This window comes from Dermacentor andersoni, chromosome 4 (genome assembly GCF_023375885.2).
Source record: "Dermacentor andersoni chromosome 4, qqDerAnde1_hic_scaffold, whole genome shotgun sequence".
Taxonomy (NCBI): Eukaryota; Metazoa; Arthropoda; class Arachnida; order Ixodida; family Ixodidae; genus Dermacentor; species Dermacentor andersoni.
In genome coordinates this window covers 14,688,585-14,707,700 of record NC_092817.1, presented here as the reverse complement: position 1 = coordinate 14,707,700, position 19,116 = coordinate 14,688,585, and the positions used below count along the sequence as shown (strand labels likewise).

The 19,116-nt window shown below is 47.6% G+C and overlaps 1 protein-coding gene across 4 annotated transcripts in view; it reads right to left on the bottom strand.

Annotated features, from left to right (window-relative positions):
* LOC126535956 (uncharacterized) overlaps nt 1–19,116 on the bottom strand; it is a 638,450-nt gene that overhangs the window by 138,199 nt on the left and 481,135 nt on the right. For all 4 annotated transcript variants that reach the window (XM_050182825.3, XM_072287749.1, XM_050182828.3 and 1 more), the window contains one exon: nt 6,580–6,653. In XM_050182825.3, the coding sequence (XP_050038782.2) occupies nt 6,580–6,653 (74 nt within the window). The remainder of the gene's footprint in view (nt 1–6,579; nt 6,654–19,116) is intronic.

The following is a 19,116-nucleotide window of genomic DNA, read 5'->3' as shown; positions in this document are numbered from 1 at the left end:
TCTATCCGAAGTTTCTGGAAAGTTATCGATGCTTCTATTCGCTATCTGTTGTCGCCGAACCTTATGTTATCTGATTTCATCGCCTGGCGCGAATAGTGTAGAACTTTGTGAAAGGCACGCGGGTCCCAACGATTAGTCTGGAACATTTGACGATTGATGTATAAAAGCCGACATGCTTGACCCGTTGATCAGATTTTCGACGATCGCCGAACACGTGTTCGCCGCTATCGTTGTGCTATAAGTGTAGCCTGTCTTGTGGGCACAGGTTCGCCCAATAAAAGTTAGTTTTGTCGTTCACAGCATTGCTACTGTGTTCTTCAACGTCCCCACCACGTGACAATATGGTTGGGTTAGTTCAAGAAAGACGGCACGAAAATCCTAATGCTCTTTTCTGTTGAGCAGTGTAGCATGATTGATGCAATCGAACGCCTTTCAATAATCAACAAAAATACCCAGAGTACATAATCGTTGTTCGAACGACTGTATTATAATTTCTCTTCGATTTCGCTTTGAGTAAGTGAGGCAGTTTCTGTCACCTGCCCTTTCACAAAGCCGTACTGTGTACGAGCGATCAGTTTGTGTTTTATTAGAAACGATATCATGTGGGCATGCGCTAGTTTTTCTATACCTTTAGAAAGAATGGGCAACACCGATATTGGTCGGTAGTTTGTTAAGTAGATTTTATTACCATCGCAGTGCAAAACTATTACCTTCGCAGCCTGAAGTATTTTTGGGAACGAGTCACTGGAGAATATTAAATTAAGCATGTGTACTAACGCAGGTAGAATAAAGTCCAGGACCTACTTCATTGCCGCGATCTCAAATCTGTCGACATCACGGCATCTGCTGTCCTTGATAGAGATAAAAGCAGTAAATACCTCACTGTTTCTAATATAGGCGCTAAACACTCAGAGTGATTAGTCTTGTAGCAGAGGTAATTCAAAGAATTAGGATCATGAGTACTAGTTACTAAGGTGTAAAATAAACAGTTATTAAACGTATTTTCAAGCGCCTCATTTGACAAAACTTTATCACCTAATGTGCCTCCAGGCAACATCGGATTTCTTTATTACGTCGTTATTTAACAGATTATGTAAATATACTGTCTCTTCTCTGTGTACAAGAGACTATTTACTTTGTTCCTTTGTACGTTAAATTTATGCGATTCTTTTTCAGTTCCGGTATCAATAAAGTTCCTGTATAGGCGACTTATGGCGCGAATTTCATTGATACAATTTTTATTTATCCACGTTTTTTTTTCTCTTTACGTACCAGTTTAACTAACTTGTATTTAAAACATTTATCATAAGAATTCTTAAAGCTAGCGCAAAAGTATTCATCAACAGTATTGGGTCTCTGGTACGCATCCGTTCTGGCCAATCCATTAGCGATACTGCACCACAAAAATTGTTCAGGCTGTACTACATATTGATATCTCGAAACATTTGTGGAAAACGACGCTCGCGTGTTGTAAGTGAACACTGAGCCATGAAAAGAAACATCGAAAGGTGATCACTTACACGAGCACTCACAACATCAGATAATATGTTAGAATGGTGGACGTTGAAGTAATGTCAACTTATCTGTTCAAACACCAGACTAACCACAAGATCTTCGAAACCATTTGATTTGATTGTCTTCCTAAGTTCCTTTAGTGATGTAGAAACGTTTAAAAAATCGATGTCTAGGTCTCCTACCTGAAATAACTAGAAACCATTATCACTCAACCAGCTCAAGTTCCTTTCTAGAAAAGACAGAAAGTTGTGCGTGTTCGCTCCTAGTGGTCGGTATGGTACGCAGAAAACATTATCGTTGCACTGAACTACTTCATAAACTGACACAACGTTAGAAAAGGATGCAACAATGTTGCAACGGAGTGTGCTTTTTGCTGTCAACATAACGCCACATTATATTTGACATGACCGATTAATAAAAAAAAATATTGTCTAGCCGGGCGTCTTAAGAATTCCTGATTCGCCTATCTTATTTTGTTGAAGCGCAAGCTCAACGACAAGGACAGCAGAAAGGCACATTTGACACACACAGCGCCATGTGTGTCAAATGTGCCTTTCTTTTCTCTTTGTCGTTCAGCTTGCACTGCAACAAAATAAGATATGCCGTACCAACACAACCCTATAGCTATCCTTCTAATTCTCGTTGATACTACGTTTCAGTCACCATCAGTAGGTCAAGCACTCTTGGATATTTCCCGTGCTTTTCACCTTGTTTATCTGTAACATGGAAGCGACTATTGCAATCGCCCGGGACCAACCTATACAAACACACATTGCGGTGGAAGTGTTGGGAGTGCACATTAGGCACGTTGCCCGTGCCCTCTCCCACCATCTGGCAACACTACCATCAGAAAGGCCGCAGGCATCATTTTGCACCACGATTTCGGATTATTACACCTGCCTTCCATCAAGCTTCACCCCCGCAACTAAGCCATCGATTCCTCCATGGTGTTTGGCTCGACCCGCAGTGCACCTCACCGTACCAGGAATCAGGAAACAATCTGGGCTGTCGGCACCTGCTCTTAAACAACTAACTCTTCTCCTCTTGCACAAGAGGTACGCCGACCACATACATATTTATACTGATGAATCGGCAACTCTCCAGTGTCCCTCTGGAGCCGTGGTTTTCCCAGCGAAAGCCACCACCATCAGTTTCAAGACATGTCACCCAACGAAGCCGATGGCTGCGGAACTTCGGGCTGCACTTCGTCTCGTCAGCCAAGAGCAACCTCGAAGATGGTCAATATTCAGTGACTCGAAGGCAGTACTGCAGTCTTTGCTATCAGCCCTGCGGCGTGGACCACACGAACAACTGGTATACGAGATTAGAGAACTAATCCATACCTTGACTGAGAAAGGACACCACGTGACATTTCAGTGGCTTCCAAGTCACTGCGGCGTCATAGGAAACGGACACGCCGGTAACGCTGCTCGGTCGGCTCTTCAAGGCGACGAAGAGGAGCCGATACCATTATCAAGGACAGATGCCGCAAGAAAACTTCGAATGCTCAGCCGAGATATCACGTTCTCCTTGTGGAATGCAGGAAGTTTTCAAAACAACCGGCTGCACAACCTAGACTCTTCTCTACGCCTTTGCATTCCAGCTGGACTCTGCCGTCGCAAAGCTACCCTGCTTTGTCGAATATGGCTACGGGTGGCGTTCACCAAGTGTTTTGCTTTCCAAATCGGATGGGCCGACGACGCCTCGTGTGATAACTGTGGTAACGAGGAGACTCTTCAGCACCTTCTCTGTGGCTGTCCTCGCTATAATTTACAGAGATGATCGCTCGCAAACGCGATAGGGCGATTTGACCGAAAACCTCTAACAGAGGAAGTTATATTAAAATGCCGCCATCACAAGCCATCGCAGCAGAGGGCGATGAGAGCACTGTTTCAGTATTTAAACTACAGAAATGGACAAGCGGCTGTATCATGAACAGATGTTCATAGTGCTGCAAGTGCTACTGTGCTGTGCGGTGACAGTGTGCGGCGACAGTGACCAACTGTGATTGTATGTCTGTGCTCCTTTCTTTATCTCTACTTTGTTATCACTTCACCTCCCCCTCCCCTCTTTCTCCAGTGTAGGGTAGCAAACCGGATCTTCCTCTCTGGTTAACCTCCCTGCCTCTCCCCTTTCCTCTATCTCTCTCTCTTTCTCTGTAACATGGAGTAGCCGACCACTTGAACGAGCCTATCTCTCCTTTACTTCATATAATTAGTAATATTACCAACAACAATTACAGAGACTACCGAATTCTCGAAGGAGACCACTTTCCCTAAACACGCACAGCGCCACTCCTCAGCTCCACGCAATCTGAGGCAGATGTCGCAGCGCGCTGCAAGTAACGACAGGTACCAACGCCGACCCACGAGACGTGTTCCTCAATACACGACAGGTGCTGACGTCTTAGAACGAGGCACGGCGTTTCGTGGAATTGAAATGAACGTTGACAGAGCGACATACATTTTAGTGAAGCGCAACAAAAATGGTCTGGAAAGGCTTTCAGCGAACCACGTTCGCACTATATCTACCCATTTGTCGAAAGCGCAGCCACTCGGTAACGTGAGTATATAGCTAAAACGGTTGCGAAACGATGCCACTTTAGTGCCGTGATTTCGTCTCTCGGCTGCCCACGATTGCATGTCATAGAAATGCCGTCTTCGCCTATACAGAGAAGAACCGCAGCGGTACACGACTGCATTATGAAACTTCCATAAAGCGGGATTTAGAGGACGGGCAATCTTCCGCGGACGAGCATTACGTGGCTCAGTGCCGTCCAATCACGCTGCGCACAAGGGCGAAGCAAATAAGCTGTTCGCGGCTCAATTCGTTGCCACTCGGGCGCGTCCGTAGAATTCGGTCCGTCACGTGAATCCAGATTAAACTGTCGACGAGGCTGCCGGCGCCTCGTCGGAAAGAGTGCAACTCCTGCAAGACATTGCAGTGCCGTGTATCTTCAGTTGGATGCCGAAATTCAAACAGTCATAGCGCGGAACTTGGGCCATCGCACACTTCTTTCGCCAGTGTCGTGAAGGCAGCACTTGCGTCTGCGCTCTAAAACAAAATTATACCCTTTGGGTTGTATCTCGCCTCACAACGATAACCGGTACCTGTCTTGTCCGCATTCCCTTTCTTTAACGCTGCGAGCCCAGCACTTCCCAGTAACGAACGGCATGCGCGTTATCAGCATGACATAGCATTCCCGACAGGAAAGTAGCGGGCGCGGCGTTTTCAAGAAAGGAAACGCAAGCAAGGCAGATGACGATTATCGTTGTGTTGCAGACATATGTACTACCTTTGTTTAAGCGTGTGGCTGGCCACCCTCTGAACTTCCGCTCACTCTCGCGTATATGCCTACTTATCCGGGCTGTCGTCTCGTTATTATTATTATTATTATTATTATTATCTTTTTTTTTTTTTTTACGGATTTGCCCATTTCGACCTGTTGTGAAGCCGAGTGACTCCGGTACTCCGGTTCAATAAACCACCAACCGCAAAAATTATCGAGAGCACGATGATGTTTTATATCTAGGTGGCCACGGAGGTGAATGCAACGAAGCAACGGCAGCAGTGTCGACTCCAAAACGTACTAAAAATAGCGACGAAGGTGGCCACAATCGGATATGGCGAGCACGTCTTGTGCAAGAGAGGCCATCAGATTGAAATAATTGAAGCTGGTGGACCACTCGCGGCCCAGGAACGAGCACTAATAATAATAGCACTAATAAGATCAAGAAAGAAAGAAAATATGATCGGGAGAATGAATGATGATTGTTCAGGCTTAGCGCACCGCAGCAGTCAAGTGGACTATTACAGGCGTGGTATGGTGGAGGGCTCCGGCTAATTTTCAACAATTTGGAGTTCTTAAGCATGTACGAAAGTAAGACGCAGCATGCGTTTTTGCATTCCAGCGGGCGGGATTGATAGGACCCCGCGACCCCGTGCCCAGCAGCTAAGTACAGTCACCAAGCCATCGCGGCGGGGAAATGAATCAAGAGTGCACAACGTTACAAAACAAACAAAAAGCAAACGCACTTAACAAAATCCACCAGTCTAATAGGCATTAAGAATGTCTCAGTGCATCATTCGCACCGTGCCAGTGAAGAGTCAATACCGTGTTCAAGATTTATCGCATTGTGCTTGTCATTAAAGGTCGGAAAGAGCGTGTTCCAAGCCCCCGAAGCCGGAAAAATTAAAGCGCCAGCTAACCGTAAGTCGCGATCGTCGACACAGAAATTACGCAAAAGCACGCGAAACCACAAACTACCGCTTTAGACCACTTTTCAATGCATAGCGCCGCATAGGACAAAGTGAGACGTGGCCGCTGAACAGCACGAGCGAAGCAGAACACTGGCAGGGCTTGGTATTCAGGGCCCAGCAGAGCGGCTCTAAGCCTCCCACTACATTCCGCAATCCAATTTCGATCGGACGAAAACTCCTTCAGCACGCACCGAAGCGCTCTCCGGGGAACATAGAACCAGTACCTTTAATGAGCCAGGTCACTCGCGACTGCTGGTGCGACCCAGCTGCATGGAGCTCCCGGATAGAAACTTCGCAAATGTACGGCTGCGTCCCCCCCCCCCCCCATCTTATCCCTTCACCCCAAAAGACTAATTATTCTTGAAGCTCCCGCGACAATAACCCTCGCGGACGGCAGTGTGCGAGAGCCGGCATCATTCGTCCTGAGCGAGCAGTGAACCGTTCTGTCACCAGAGGGTCAGGGATTGGCCAGCCACCAGGAAGCGCGCGCGCCGCAACAATCCTCGACCAATCCTGTGCGCAAATAGATAACGAGTCGACGCGAGAGATGCTCACTCTGGAATACGAATCGTTGTCTTCGCAAGAACGTCATTAAGTGCGACTTGCTCGTCCGAAGACAATTGGGATGAACCTGCCGGATCGTCAGCTCTGCTTCGGTGGCCAGTCACACTCCGTCGACTCCTCCACTGCAGTGAGCTCTACCCGTCTGATCGACGTTTTCACGAGGACGAGCGTGTAAGGGCGGCTCAAGCAAACCTTATCGTTTTCCGAAGAAATGAGGCATGCGCGTTGGCTTATACTCACAGGGAATGTGATTCTCGCCGGCTCTCCGCACTGACATCGTCCTTGACTTCGGCTTCGATTTGGGCGTGCTCCTCCTGCAGACAAAAACAAAAAGCCCACACACTCCTTGACTGCTATGCAAGAATATTCACCACAAACGTAGTGCCATAATAACATGGTCACATAACAATAATAAAAGCGATGTCGAAATAAGTTATGACATCGAGTCTACTTTAGGAACGCGAGTTTAGGGTGTTTGAAGTCACACAGTATGGTTGCGGTTACTCCACGCACATTAAATAGAAACGTGCAGGGAAGGGTATTGCTGGCTAGTGTTAGCGGAAATCATAGGCGATCAAAGTAAAGCGGAACGAACTCGACGCAATATTGAGTGCGAAATTATCGAGCGTAACAAGGTACCTAGTATGCGTAATTTTTTTTACTAATACGAGAGCAAGTAAGCATGCACATCTACACCAAGGCACGCCCCCATCCACATTGGAAATAAACTTCTCTCTTACTATCCCTTTCGCTGTTAAGGCGCCTTAGCAATGCGCAAAATTGAATAGCATTGAGAAGTGACCCAAAAATCAAAGCGGTATTATCGCCGTGAAACGGCAGCATAATCGAAATGACGATGATTGTAGCAAGAGGAGAAGGCCAGCCGTTCAACTTCACCTCGAGTTGACTGCGTGTGCAGCGTAAATAACTCGACGCCACAACTCTTGTTAAAATAGCAACACCGACTGCAATTGTGCCATTGGTATGGGCGCGATCGTAATAACGGGCCCACAACAATAACGACACACCGGTCACGTTTCAGCGGCGCAAAATCATCAACGCGCGAGCAAGGCGATAAACGTCGATGAAACAGACCAGCAGAAGCGCGCAAGAAAACACGGCGCATAAAAGCTTTGGCGGCCAGCAAAGAGCCGCAATGCAATTAATCAGCACAAAGTCCGCGTGAGGCATGACTCCGCGTGAACAGACGACCAATGGAAGAAATAAACAACGAAACCAGAAATCTTTCTTCTAGGGCGTGAAAGAGGCGTGTTGCTGACCACCGAAAGCCTAGCGATATGGCCAGTTGGCAGTAGCGGTGCCCAGCCATTAATCGTGCAGAGAAGGTGCACACGCCTCCATATGGCTCGGCTGCCCAGGGATTCGCACCAGGTGGAGATCCCGCTCTCGCAGCCCTAGCTGCATTTGCTCTCTCGCGGTGTGGCCTGGAAGGCACGGCTAATTGAATGGACGGCGTCAGAGTGACGACTGAGGCCACTGCAGCGAACTTGGGCTCGGATGTCTCGCTTCCGGGTCGCTCGGCAAGGCGCTGCGCGCGACGCGGGCTAGCCGAGGCGCGCTGGCATGCGAGAGCTTTAGCCTCGCGCACGCTTATTGCCACCCACGTCCTAAGAATGGACGCGAGCTATGCCCTGAACAAGGTTACTACAACCGAGTGTTGTGGGGAGGAAAAGAACTCGGAGGAGTCTCAGCACGGTCCATACGTATTGCCGTTCAACTTAACTATAAGGGACGAGCTAAACATAGGCAAAAACGCGATGATGGTTGGCTCTGATGGCAATTCGTAATCAGGGAAGCCTAAGAAAGGGCTGCGTGATACCATTTAGGAAAACTCTAACGCCAAAAAGAAGAAAAAAGGATGGAGAAGAATCGGGTAGTTGATAGGGCTAAGTAGACGATACGGATGAAACACAGCGACAAAGATGTCGCCATCAGAGCATAATCTTGACAGCAAAGGCGTATAGAAGAAAACAGCAGCGTTGAGTCGGACACACCATCCCGCCTCGTTCAACTAAAGCACGCAGCCATGATGTCCCGCTCCCTAAGGCCGCACTCCAATATGGCGAAAGGAGTCACGAAGAAAAAAGAAACAGTGTAAAGCATGTAAAGAAAGTCGAATAATTTCAGCCTTGGACCTCCCGCACAGCTCCGCGAGGGCATATATTAGCTGCACCGGCCGAGAAGCTTTCGTCGTTCTGATCTTCCGGGAGACACTGCGTACATTCCAGAAGTTTTCCCATATCACGCTCGCGAGAAAAAAGCCATCTTTCACTGGGGTTTAATTAAAAACCGGCGAACAAGAGCAGCCATACCGTGTTCCCCGGCAACGCGCAATATAGCAGCGAGTAAGTAATGCGAGGTGGCGAAAGGAGGAGGTCAAGCTCTCTCCTGACACAGCGGGCGATGCTCACACTCTGGGGGCATCTCGGCGACGTGTGGCAATGCGGCGTTGCAGCCCCGTTGCAGCGATTCGCAAGGACACTATCGACGCAGCAAGAGTTAGAACTTGCAAAGTATGTAGTTCATACGTCAGAGCGCTTCGTAAGAACAGGCGTCGGCAGACCCCGATAGCGGACATACAATTAGCGAATTCGACCCGCCAATAAGAAGCGATTCTTACGGAGGAAAACCAAGCATTCATCCTTAAGGGCATAATTCACAAAGCAGTTCGCGCGATAGAGCTGGTTGTAAGAACAGGCACAGAACAATTGCGTTAGCTAACATTAATTTGTGGCGAGAGACAATCAACGAGAAAAAAAAATTTCGCACGCATTGAACAGACATTATAGAGCGTTGTATCACGTTGTATTTACCGGTTCTTTCGTAGCCTGTTTTGCGCATCGCTTACCGCGATGGTCGTATATTTTTTCTGGATCGCAGTGACCCTTTTTAATGCTGTGACAGCAGTGATTCCAAAGGCTTCGGAAAACAAAAAGGGGTACAGGTTCCACGAAAATTAAGGGCGCCAAGACGCACCAACAGTAAACGAAACAGGGTTTTAATTGATGAAGTTTTTCATTCGTAAGTATGTGTTTTTTTTTGCCATTGGCCGAACGCAAATTAAATTAAATGAATGAATTAAATGAATTAAAACCCTGTTTCGTTCACTGTTGGTGCGTCTTAGCGATGCGCAAAACGGGCTACGAAAGAGTCGGTAAACACAACGTGATCCAACGCTCTATAATGTATGTTCAATGTGTTATTGTACTCTGACGAAGGCTGGTCCACCGGCCGAAAACGTTAAGTAAATACGTCTTCCAAAGGGTTCGTCGTCTCTTGCCTGCATATATATATATATATATATATATATATATATATATATATATATATATATATATATATATATATATATATATATATATATATATATATATCCTTTTTTTTTTTTGTCAATACGGGTTCAGATTAAGGTGCACTGAGGTAGGACCGAGTTGGTGTGCGAAAATGCGATCTGCTAAGTCGTGCAGGGTTCTATCGCGCAAAAGCAACTTCGGAGGTTGTGACTCTTACAAGTTGCATAATCGTACCTATTATACAGATTCATTGATTGAAATAACTTTATTCAGGTACAATCGTAAATTACGATAACACACTTCTTCAATTCAACGTGACCAATCGACAACGCACATTGATCTCAACATGACGTTCCACTCGCCATCGGCTATAAGCTATACGATCGTATTTTTGAACTAGTTGCTGGCATCTTCGTTAACATTTTCTTTTTCTTTTTGAGAAAGGCATCGGTGCGTTAACTGAAAAGTGTGGTGAACACAGTGCAAGCTCGGGTAATGCTTTAACTTTTTTTACCAGAATTAATAAATTCATGACTGTTCAGAACGCCGAGCTCGTGATTCGCGAAACATGTTCGTAAGAGCGATTATGTACCTTGACAATGTTCGACTTTCTTTCTGTTGCCATGAGCTTTGTTACTTCACGAAAGGCCGGGATATTCCGTAACCACAGAGAGAGACCGTGCGGGCCGCAACGCTGGTTACGCTGTCGGCTTTCTTCGCTCGCGTTCTTCGGGCGGACTGATTTTCCCCGAGAAGTCATCTAAATGCTAAGGAGCGCGGGTGGCCGATAGCAAGCCAACGAAGCAGCGGCCATGAGCTGCCAACGAGACCGCAGCGCACTTGGTAAATTAAATTGGAACCGCATCAAGTTAAACGCCGGGTGGATGTGTTCAAAAAGCAAACTTGGCGAGCGCGTACTTCAGGTGCAGATATGTGCGTGCACGTCTATGTGTGTCTGTAGTATGAAGTGAGTGAGTGAGTGAGTGAGTGAGTGAGTGAGTGAGTGAGTGAGTGAGTGAGTGAGTGAGTGAGTGAGTGAGTGAGTGAGTGAGTGAGTGAGTGAGTGAGTGAGTGAGTGAGTGAGTGAGTGAGTGAGTGAGTGAGTGAGTGAGTGAGTGAGTGAGTGAGTGAGTGAGTGAGTGAGTGAGTGAGTGAGTGAGTGAGTGAGTGAGTGAGTGAGTGAGTGAGTGAGTGAGTGAGTGAGTGAGTGAGTGAGTGAGTGAGTGAGTGAGTGAGTGAGTGAGTGAGTGAGTGAGTGAGTGAGTGAGTGAGTGAGTGAGTGAGTGAGTGAGTGAGTGAGTGAGTGAGTGAGTGAGTGAGTGAGTGAGTGAGTGAGTGAGTGAGTGAGTGAGTGAGTGAGTGAGTGAGTGAGTGAGTGAGTGAGTGAGTGAGTGAGTGAGTGAGTGAGTGAGTGAGTGAGTGAGTGAGTGAGTGAGTGAGTGAGTGAGTGAGTGAGTGAGTGAGTGAGTGAGTGAGTGAGTGAGTGAGTGAGTGAGTGAGTGAGTGAGTGAGTGAGTGAGTGAGTGAGTGAGTGAGTGAGTGAGTGAGTGAGTGAGTGAGTGAGTGAGTGAGTGAGTGAGTGAGTGAGTGAGTGAGTGAGTGAGTGAGTGAGTGAGTGAGTGAGTGAGTGAGTGAGTGAGTGAGTGAGCGAGCGAGCGAGCGAGCGTGCGTGCGTGCGTGCGTGCGTGCGTGCGTGCGTGCGTGTGTGTGTGTGTGTGTGTGTGTGTGTGTGTGTGTGTGTGTGTGTGTGTGTGTGTGTGTGTGCGTGCGTGTGTGTGTGTGTGTGCGTGCGTGCGTGCGTGCGTGCGTGCGTGCGTGCGTGCGTGCGTGCGTGCGTGCGCGCGCGCGCGTTTGTGACCAAACACGTCACGGACACTGAGCCGTGTGTTCCTTTAATCTCAGTCCCGTTCTCGCGCTGTTTACAATGAAAATGGTATCCTCGTAGCACGTAATTTTAGGAAACCGCAGTACTCCGCATAATCTGGCAGACTTCATCGACACAAGCCGGGCACTTGGGCTGCACAGGGTCGCGTGTTACCTAAGACCCACGTACCACGGGGTCGGGTGAAACGACCAGTTGAAGCAGTCCTTGAAAACGCGACGTGTGCGCGAGTTTCTAAATACGAGGCGCCGCTCACCATAAAACTTGGTTTCGAACCCGGGGCCATAAATAACGTCACGCTCCGCGCATTTTTTTTTCAGGCGAGCGGCAATGACGAGGTTAGAAAATTCAAGTCCGGCCTGCACAACAGCCGCTCCCGCCGTCTCCCTCATCACTGTGCTTAGTTAAGAGACTGAAACGAGTGCGCGAGTTGCTTCCCTCACACGCTTCACTTCGTAAGAAAGATAGGAATTGAGGGAATCTCGTGACTGGTGAGCAGGCCAGCACAAGGGTAGCGTTGGATTCGACATAATTTGGCTGTGTCCACGACAGCCTCTCGAGGCGGAAGCGAAGGGAAAGAGTGAGAAACGCTAACGAGCACTCGTGGCATGTGAGCGCCGGATACAGGGCCGCAAGCTGACGCACGACCGCGGCGTCAGCGTCGAGGGGGCACCGAAAACACTCTCTTCCACTTTCCCCCACACGCCCCTAACGCCCTGATCAACATGCAAACGAGCTCCTTTCTCTAGAGACACGGCGTTCCTTGCGAGAAAGAACCCAAGAGCGCTGCGTCTCTAATACGATAGCTCGTCTGCCAGCGAGCAGAAACCGACGCGGTGGCGGAGGCGGCCGAGGAGCCAGCGGTCAAGGATAGAGAGGGCGCTAGAACAAGTGGCCCCGCACCACGCCTTTTCCTCCGAGCCAGCAAAGATCGACACGTTCGTGTCGAGTTCATTAAACAAGCGCCGCTACGACGACATTTGCTTGCACTCTGCCCCGACACGGGCTACAGCGCCCTCTTGTTGCGTTGCTCGCGGCTGAGAGTGCGAGCTGAGATGAAAAGAAACGATGACACACGCAGTGTCGCGGGAGGGGCTCGTTATGTTTTTCTTGGCCGGTTATACAGGCCTCATGAAAGGATTTTGCCCACCCACTTACGAAGCAACGCACGTCGCTCTCTGTCCCAACAGCCAATGCGCAGCCGAAACCGTTAAGGACGACGCTTTCTAACTTGAATGTTCGAGTGCAATTAGGATCCCCGTTGGTGCTACTTTGCTTGTCTGGCCAAAATTTTGCTCACAAACGTTGCGAGATGCTCGCGCGGAATACATTAGTTCTGTTATACATAGACCTCTGTGGAGAGACTGGGGTAAGGAGTAGCTGGATGATGTCCAAGTTAAAGAGCAATAAATAAGCTAATAAACGATAATACTAAAGTAAATTAATGAATGCAGAAATAGCACTAAAGCTAACAAAGTTATTCCCGCAACGAAGAGTTAACGTCTGTTCATACCGTAACCGAATAATATATACACTTTGTAGTCCTCTACAATTGGTGCAATAGTCCTCCCCGTACTAGATGGATTGTAGGTCGAAACACACGCCTCCGTTCTAGTGGCGCTCACAGTAAAGAGCATAAGTTCGTCTTTTCATAGATAACTATTAAGGAATACATATCAAACGCTGATCTACTCCTTGCACGCTAAAATATATTTTAATTATGTTCGCGTTTTGCTGCAGATGACTTGCCCACCACGGTGCAACTGATTTTTCTATTGTAAAGGAGCGCTTCTCCCAACTTCCTACTTTTGTCTTTAACAGTCTAGTGTTTTCATTAGGATGCCTTGCTAAGACACTGTTCTTTTCAAAGAGCGGGATATATACAGCCGCATTGTGCGCAATGGACACCTAGAAACCCTTCCCGCCCTTCGCGCACTTTATTGCTATGTTCTTGCAATATGACATTAAGACATCTACCTGTCTGCCCTATATAAGACCGACCGCATTTCAGGGGTACCTTTTAAATTACACCTTTCCAACAATCTGTATACTTTTTCCTGGGATCGATATTGCAAGAACTACGTTCCTTAGCAACAGGATTAGTTCGAACGCGAAGCTGTGCAAGCGGCTGTATTCCGCTCTTTGAAAAGACCAGTATCTTAGCTATGCATCCTAAGAAAACACTAGACTTATCATTGAAGCAGCGGCGATCGCTGAAGGTGACTAGGTTAGCAAGCCGTCAACTACATTAACAGATAAATAACTTGCTTTTCTGAGGTCGCACATGCGCGCTCGTTCGTCATAAGGAGGCGGCGACGGTTCCTTTGAATTTTGAATGCGTACTCGTGCTAGCTTCGTCCTTTGGAGGGGCCGCTTTTGCCTTGGTGTCTTGGTATATATGCTTGTTACTCAAAATAAAGATCGTTTGGAAGTCAGCGCGTGTATTGGTCGTTTTTTCGGTCGCTCTGTCTATGTACGCGCTGCAAGTGATGTTCACAGCTGAAGTCGGCAGCTTGGAGTTAAGGTGCCTCTATGCGCGATCTCCGCTCCCAAATATGTCAGTCCCAAATATGCAACGCATCAGTCACGCCCCGCACTTAATTGGCTTAGACGGAGGGCGAGACGTAACAATGGTCACAGCAGCACTCAAACGTCAAGCGGCGTACCCTGTACAGAGAATTATCTGTGTATACCCCTTCCAGTCGAATCGTGAATAAACGTCTGTACGTGCCGCGGCTGAGCTGCTTTGCTGAATCCTCTGTCTCGGTCAATTTCCCACAGCAGTGCTTGTTTCGCCTAATCGCCGTCGAACCTGTTGTCCACTGAACAGTGGCTAGACGCTTGCCTTACATTGATCCGGATGTCCCACTTAGACAGAGGGATAGCACAACAATCTCCTTTGTTCAGAGCCTTTTTGGTGTATCCGTCGGTCGTCTCATCCCCATTTCATCCGATCTGGCTGGGCACCCACTGAAATACAATTTATGGTCCTGCAATGATGCACCTTCCACGGCTTCTGCAACGCTGTGAACTATTTCTCCGTAAATACTGCATGCCCGTGCATTCATAATTATTTTTAACCTAAAAAATAAATTATGTGGTTTTGCGTGCAACAACTACGATACGGTTATGAGGCACGCCGTAGTGGGGGGCTCCTGAGTAATTTCGACCACCATGGGTTCTTTACTGCGCACTTAATGCACGGTACACGGGCATTTTCTCGTTTCGCAACATTGAAATGCGGCCGCCGTGGTAGCATTTCGATGAGGGCGAAGTGCGAACATTTTAGCTTCTGATTTGCTGTCAGCCCTGATGTACCACCGTCTTGCTTCCGTTCTTTCGCAGATAAAGTTGAACAACTGCTTCAGAAACACATAGAGTTGGTTGTCGTTGAAGAAGATCGATGTGACAGTCTTTGCAATAGCTTTTCACCAAGTTCCAGGATGAAAAACTCCGAAGCTGAAGATTTATTAACGCAGAATCCATGTGTGTATATCTGTATTTTTCCAACGTGTCTTGTGTACCAAACCAACGCTCCTTAATGTAGTTATGGCATAACTACCGCACCACTTTCCATCAAACAGCAAATGTTTAATACATGCAGATGATACAAGCATATGGAATTCCGCTGTCAAACGTGGATATACAGGAAACGCTACAAGACTTATTGGACTGTGTGAATCAAGTTCTTACACAACGAGGAATGGCTATGTCTCCGACCAAGACGGCCACACTAACACTCACTCTAAAGAGACCGAGTAATTTTCAGATTGTTCTTCCACAACAGCCATTCTACTAGTGTCGACTCACTGCTATCTAGGTGTGGTACTGGGTCGGAAACTGACATGTTCTCATCGTGTTCATTTCACAGAACGAAAAGTGAACAAGGCCATTCGCATTGTTCGTTATCTCTGCGCAGCTAACGGTGAGTTACTTTTCGTAGAGGCTGTGAAGCCAGCTTTACAGCGAAGCTGTTAGCCGCTAGTCGGTTGGGATTGGGATATTTCGCGGCGTGCTCACATACACAGACAAAAAAAACGGCCGCTGGAAAAAGCAATTGTGTTCGACTTTCCGCGTAACCGAATAACGTTTTCTCACATATTCGAATTACAGTTCGATGCTATCATGTCTGCAGGCTGTGTATAAGTCGTATTTACGAATTTTCTCACATATTTTACTTTGAGAAATTCAGTTAGTCCAATAATGCACTTGCGCTAGGCGGAGGGCCTACAATAATGATGATGTACGCGGTGCTAATGGTACCACCACCTAGCGGCCATGGCCACTCAGACAGACCTCAAATGGCAGGTTAAAAAGGGTTTTGTCTAACAATCCCAAGCTATCATGTCTGCAGCTTGTGTGTAAGTCGTACTTTACGCATTTTTTGGCGCATTTTACTTTTAAACATCAATTTAGTACAATAAGGCACTTGTGCTTGGCATGCGGCCTAGAAGTATGCTGTACTTCTGCACATATCACGTGCGCGAGTGACGTACGCACCCGCTTGTGTGACGTCGTTTAACGTCAGTTAGGGTGGATGTATTATAACGCACCAGCTGCGCTGTACGCCCACTTTCAGAGGGCGGAATGGAGAAAAATTTCTTTTTCTTTTTTTTTCTTTTTTGAAGGGCATTGTATAAATATCATGGCAGAAAAAACTTTGAAAACGGCGAACGCTAAAGAATTCCCGGAATTTTATTAGACGAGACACGCCAGCAGGGCTCCCGTTGCAGTATCGCATGCAAGCGCACTGCGCTACGCCGATGGTTTTCAACCACATTTTGAACAACAACCACTGTCGGCGATACTTGAGCAAGGTGCAATATGAAGAAGCAAACTTAACGACCGAGAAAATATTTCGTTGCACGACGGAAGAGAATTTAAGAAAACGGCAACGAAAAAAAAAGGGCAGTGGGGCGGCACGAAAGTAACTCGATACAAAGCTATAACGACGACTCGTACAGCGAATGTGCAATACGTCAAAGAGGCCGCGCTCCAACGCTTGGTTGGCGAGGCCACACGCGCCTTTTCTCGATATCGAACTGCGGCATACTCGGCGATAACTTACCAACTTAAAACTGTTGCGGCAAACGAGACGAGACGTGGCGACCGGAAGCCGCTGAGCCGCGAACGCAGTGCCTCGCGAGACGCCACCACGGCTACATGCCTCTCTCCCACACGAAGCTGATTGATGACTGCCCACAAGGGTAGCTGGCGAATATTAGGCCCGCCAGGAACCCACCACGGAAGCCCCGCGATTCCCTAGAACGCGCAGACGTCGTCGTGTTTGTTTGTGTGTGACAAGCACATACATACAGAAACAGAGACAGAGAAAGAGGCACGCTAACGCCAAACGATGTCTCGCTGTTACAGGGAACGTATTCTGTAAGTGTCCACATTGTGGACATGTCCATTTCGTTTGCTACTTAAGTGTTGATTGGCTGGGAGCGCCTGTCTCGTTCTGACCTGTACCCCAGCCCAGCCAATCAGAACTTCAGCAGCAGACGAAATGGACATGTCCACTAGGTGGACACTTATAGAATACACCCCCAGGACTCGGCTTCCGATGCAGTTTCTCTGTTTCTGCGCGCATCAAGTCGTGTTATTGGAAAAGTTATTCGGGCCGCCCCCGCACAGCATTAGCACGGCAGTAACTATCGCTTTGCGAAGTTTGCTAGGACGCCATGTGCTAAATCAAGACCGTTATCTTGATCTTCAATTTGGATTGAAGATAGGAGGAGCAAATAAATAGAAAAGGCAGGGATATTAGCCAGAAATGCGTTTGGTTGGCTGGCCTGCTCTGGGGGAAGGGAAAGAAGGAATCGAAAGATAGAGAGAGGGAGGGGGAGCAAAGCCGTGGTGCGCTCGCGCAAGCACGCGGACGGCCTGAGCGAGTCAAAGGTGTTCATGTAGGCCAGTCGCCATCAAGAAAGACAAGAGTGCCTTCATAGCTGTGTGGGCCGACGAGCGATGAGATAGAGAGAGAGAGAGAGCAAATGATAAAGGAAAGCTAGGGAGGTTAACCAGGACTGAGCCCGGTTGGCTACCCTACACTGGTAAAAGGTAAAAGGGGACGTAAAGATTAAAAGAAGAAGAAAAAGTCTACTGGGTATATCGTTCGGTCACTCAGTCCGGATCACAGACGCTGACTCAATCCAGTAGCTTTCAAATATCGCAGCAGAGCTTTTGTGGCCTTCTGTAGCTTCGATATGCGAGGCCATGGTCCCAAGATCTTCTTCAAGATGAACGGTGTTCTGTCTATGAGATAGAAACGTGAAGAGCTTACGGCCTCCTATGATGCACGAGCATATTCGCAGACGCATTCCCTTTCGCAAATGGAGAACAATTTTGCTGACCTCTTGACGCTCAAGGTATAGTTATGTCCGATATACTGGACACGCTTTCATAGCAAAGCAGATGCCTGAAATTTTATAACATGATCTTTTAGAGTACCCAAAGTGTATACTTCCATATTGGCGGCAATGTGTTTGGGGATATGTTCAACTATTGCATTTGTAAGTTTGCTTGGATATTCGAGATATGCTGTAGACAGGGCTTTCCTCACAGAGGGCCGAATACAAACGAGTCACTCGAATTGCCGTTAGTACGCTTTGAAGCTGCTTGCGTGCTTTCGAGCTTTTATGACCGCATTTACCGACTTCGAAAAGTACTCCAACTCAACAACAACGCTCAAAATAACCTCTACCACATAAGAAGGCGGCTAGAAAGGAAATGGACGCTTCAGTCAAATAAAAGTTAGACACTTCACCCATTGGATAAAAACTAGGTACATTCGCAACTCTGAGAAAAATCAAATAAATGGTTAAAAATACAAGCGCAAATATACGTACACGGAGAAAATTGAGTTCTTTTCAATACGTGCCATTTCTACATTGGACGAGGAGGGGGAGGAAAAGAAAGAAGGTAGAAAGGTCAACCATACGCACGTGCGGTTTGTTACCCTGGACGGGAAAGGGGTTTAAGGGGTGAAAAGAAAGAAAGGAGACGGAGGGAATAAGGTACTCTCAGTGTGCAGTTCTCTATTACTTCACGCCTACAATCGGTCACTGAGGCCAGTCGATTTCATTAATCGTAGCAAAGCCTGCGTCACTTTGTAAGCCTGCGACGCATGGGGCCATGGTTTAAGAATCTTTGTCTCTGAAAATGGTCCGCTGTCTAACCGGTTTAACACATTCCGAAGAGCGTGGCGTTCGATGTCATAAAGATCACGAAAACACAACACGTGCTCGATCGTCTCTTCACAGTTGCATGGTCTGTTGGAATAAGGAATGAATAGGCTTTCATAAGAGCCACTCCTAACCAGAGGCGGCACAGTGAAGTTGCAACATGGGGGGAGAACTGCGATGGAATTTGCAGCTTCAGTGTAGGAACTAGCCGGTGCATAGACAGTTCGAGAAAATCGGAGTGTTGCACGAAGTTTCAGCCTTGGTTAAAGCAAGTGAACGAAGACCCCTCGCAGATAAGGGTATATGAACTGTCAGGGTATTTTTATAGGCTGACCGGGCGGCATCATCAGCAAGGTCATCACCGACGATGCCACACTGTCCCGGCTGCCTGCAG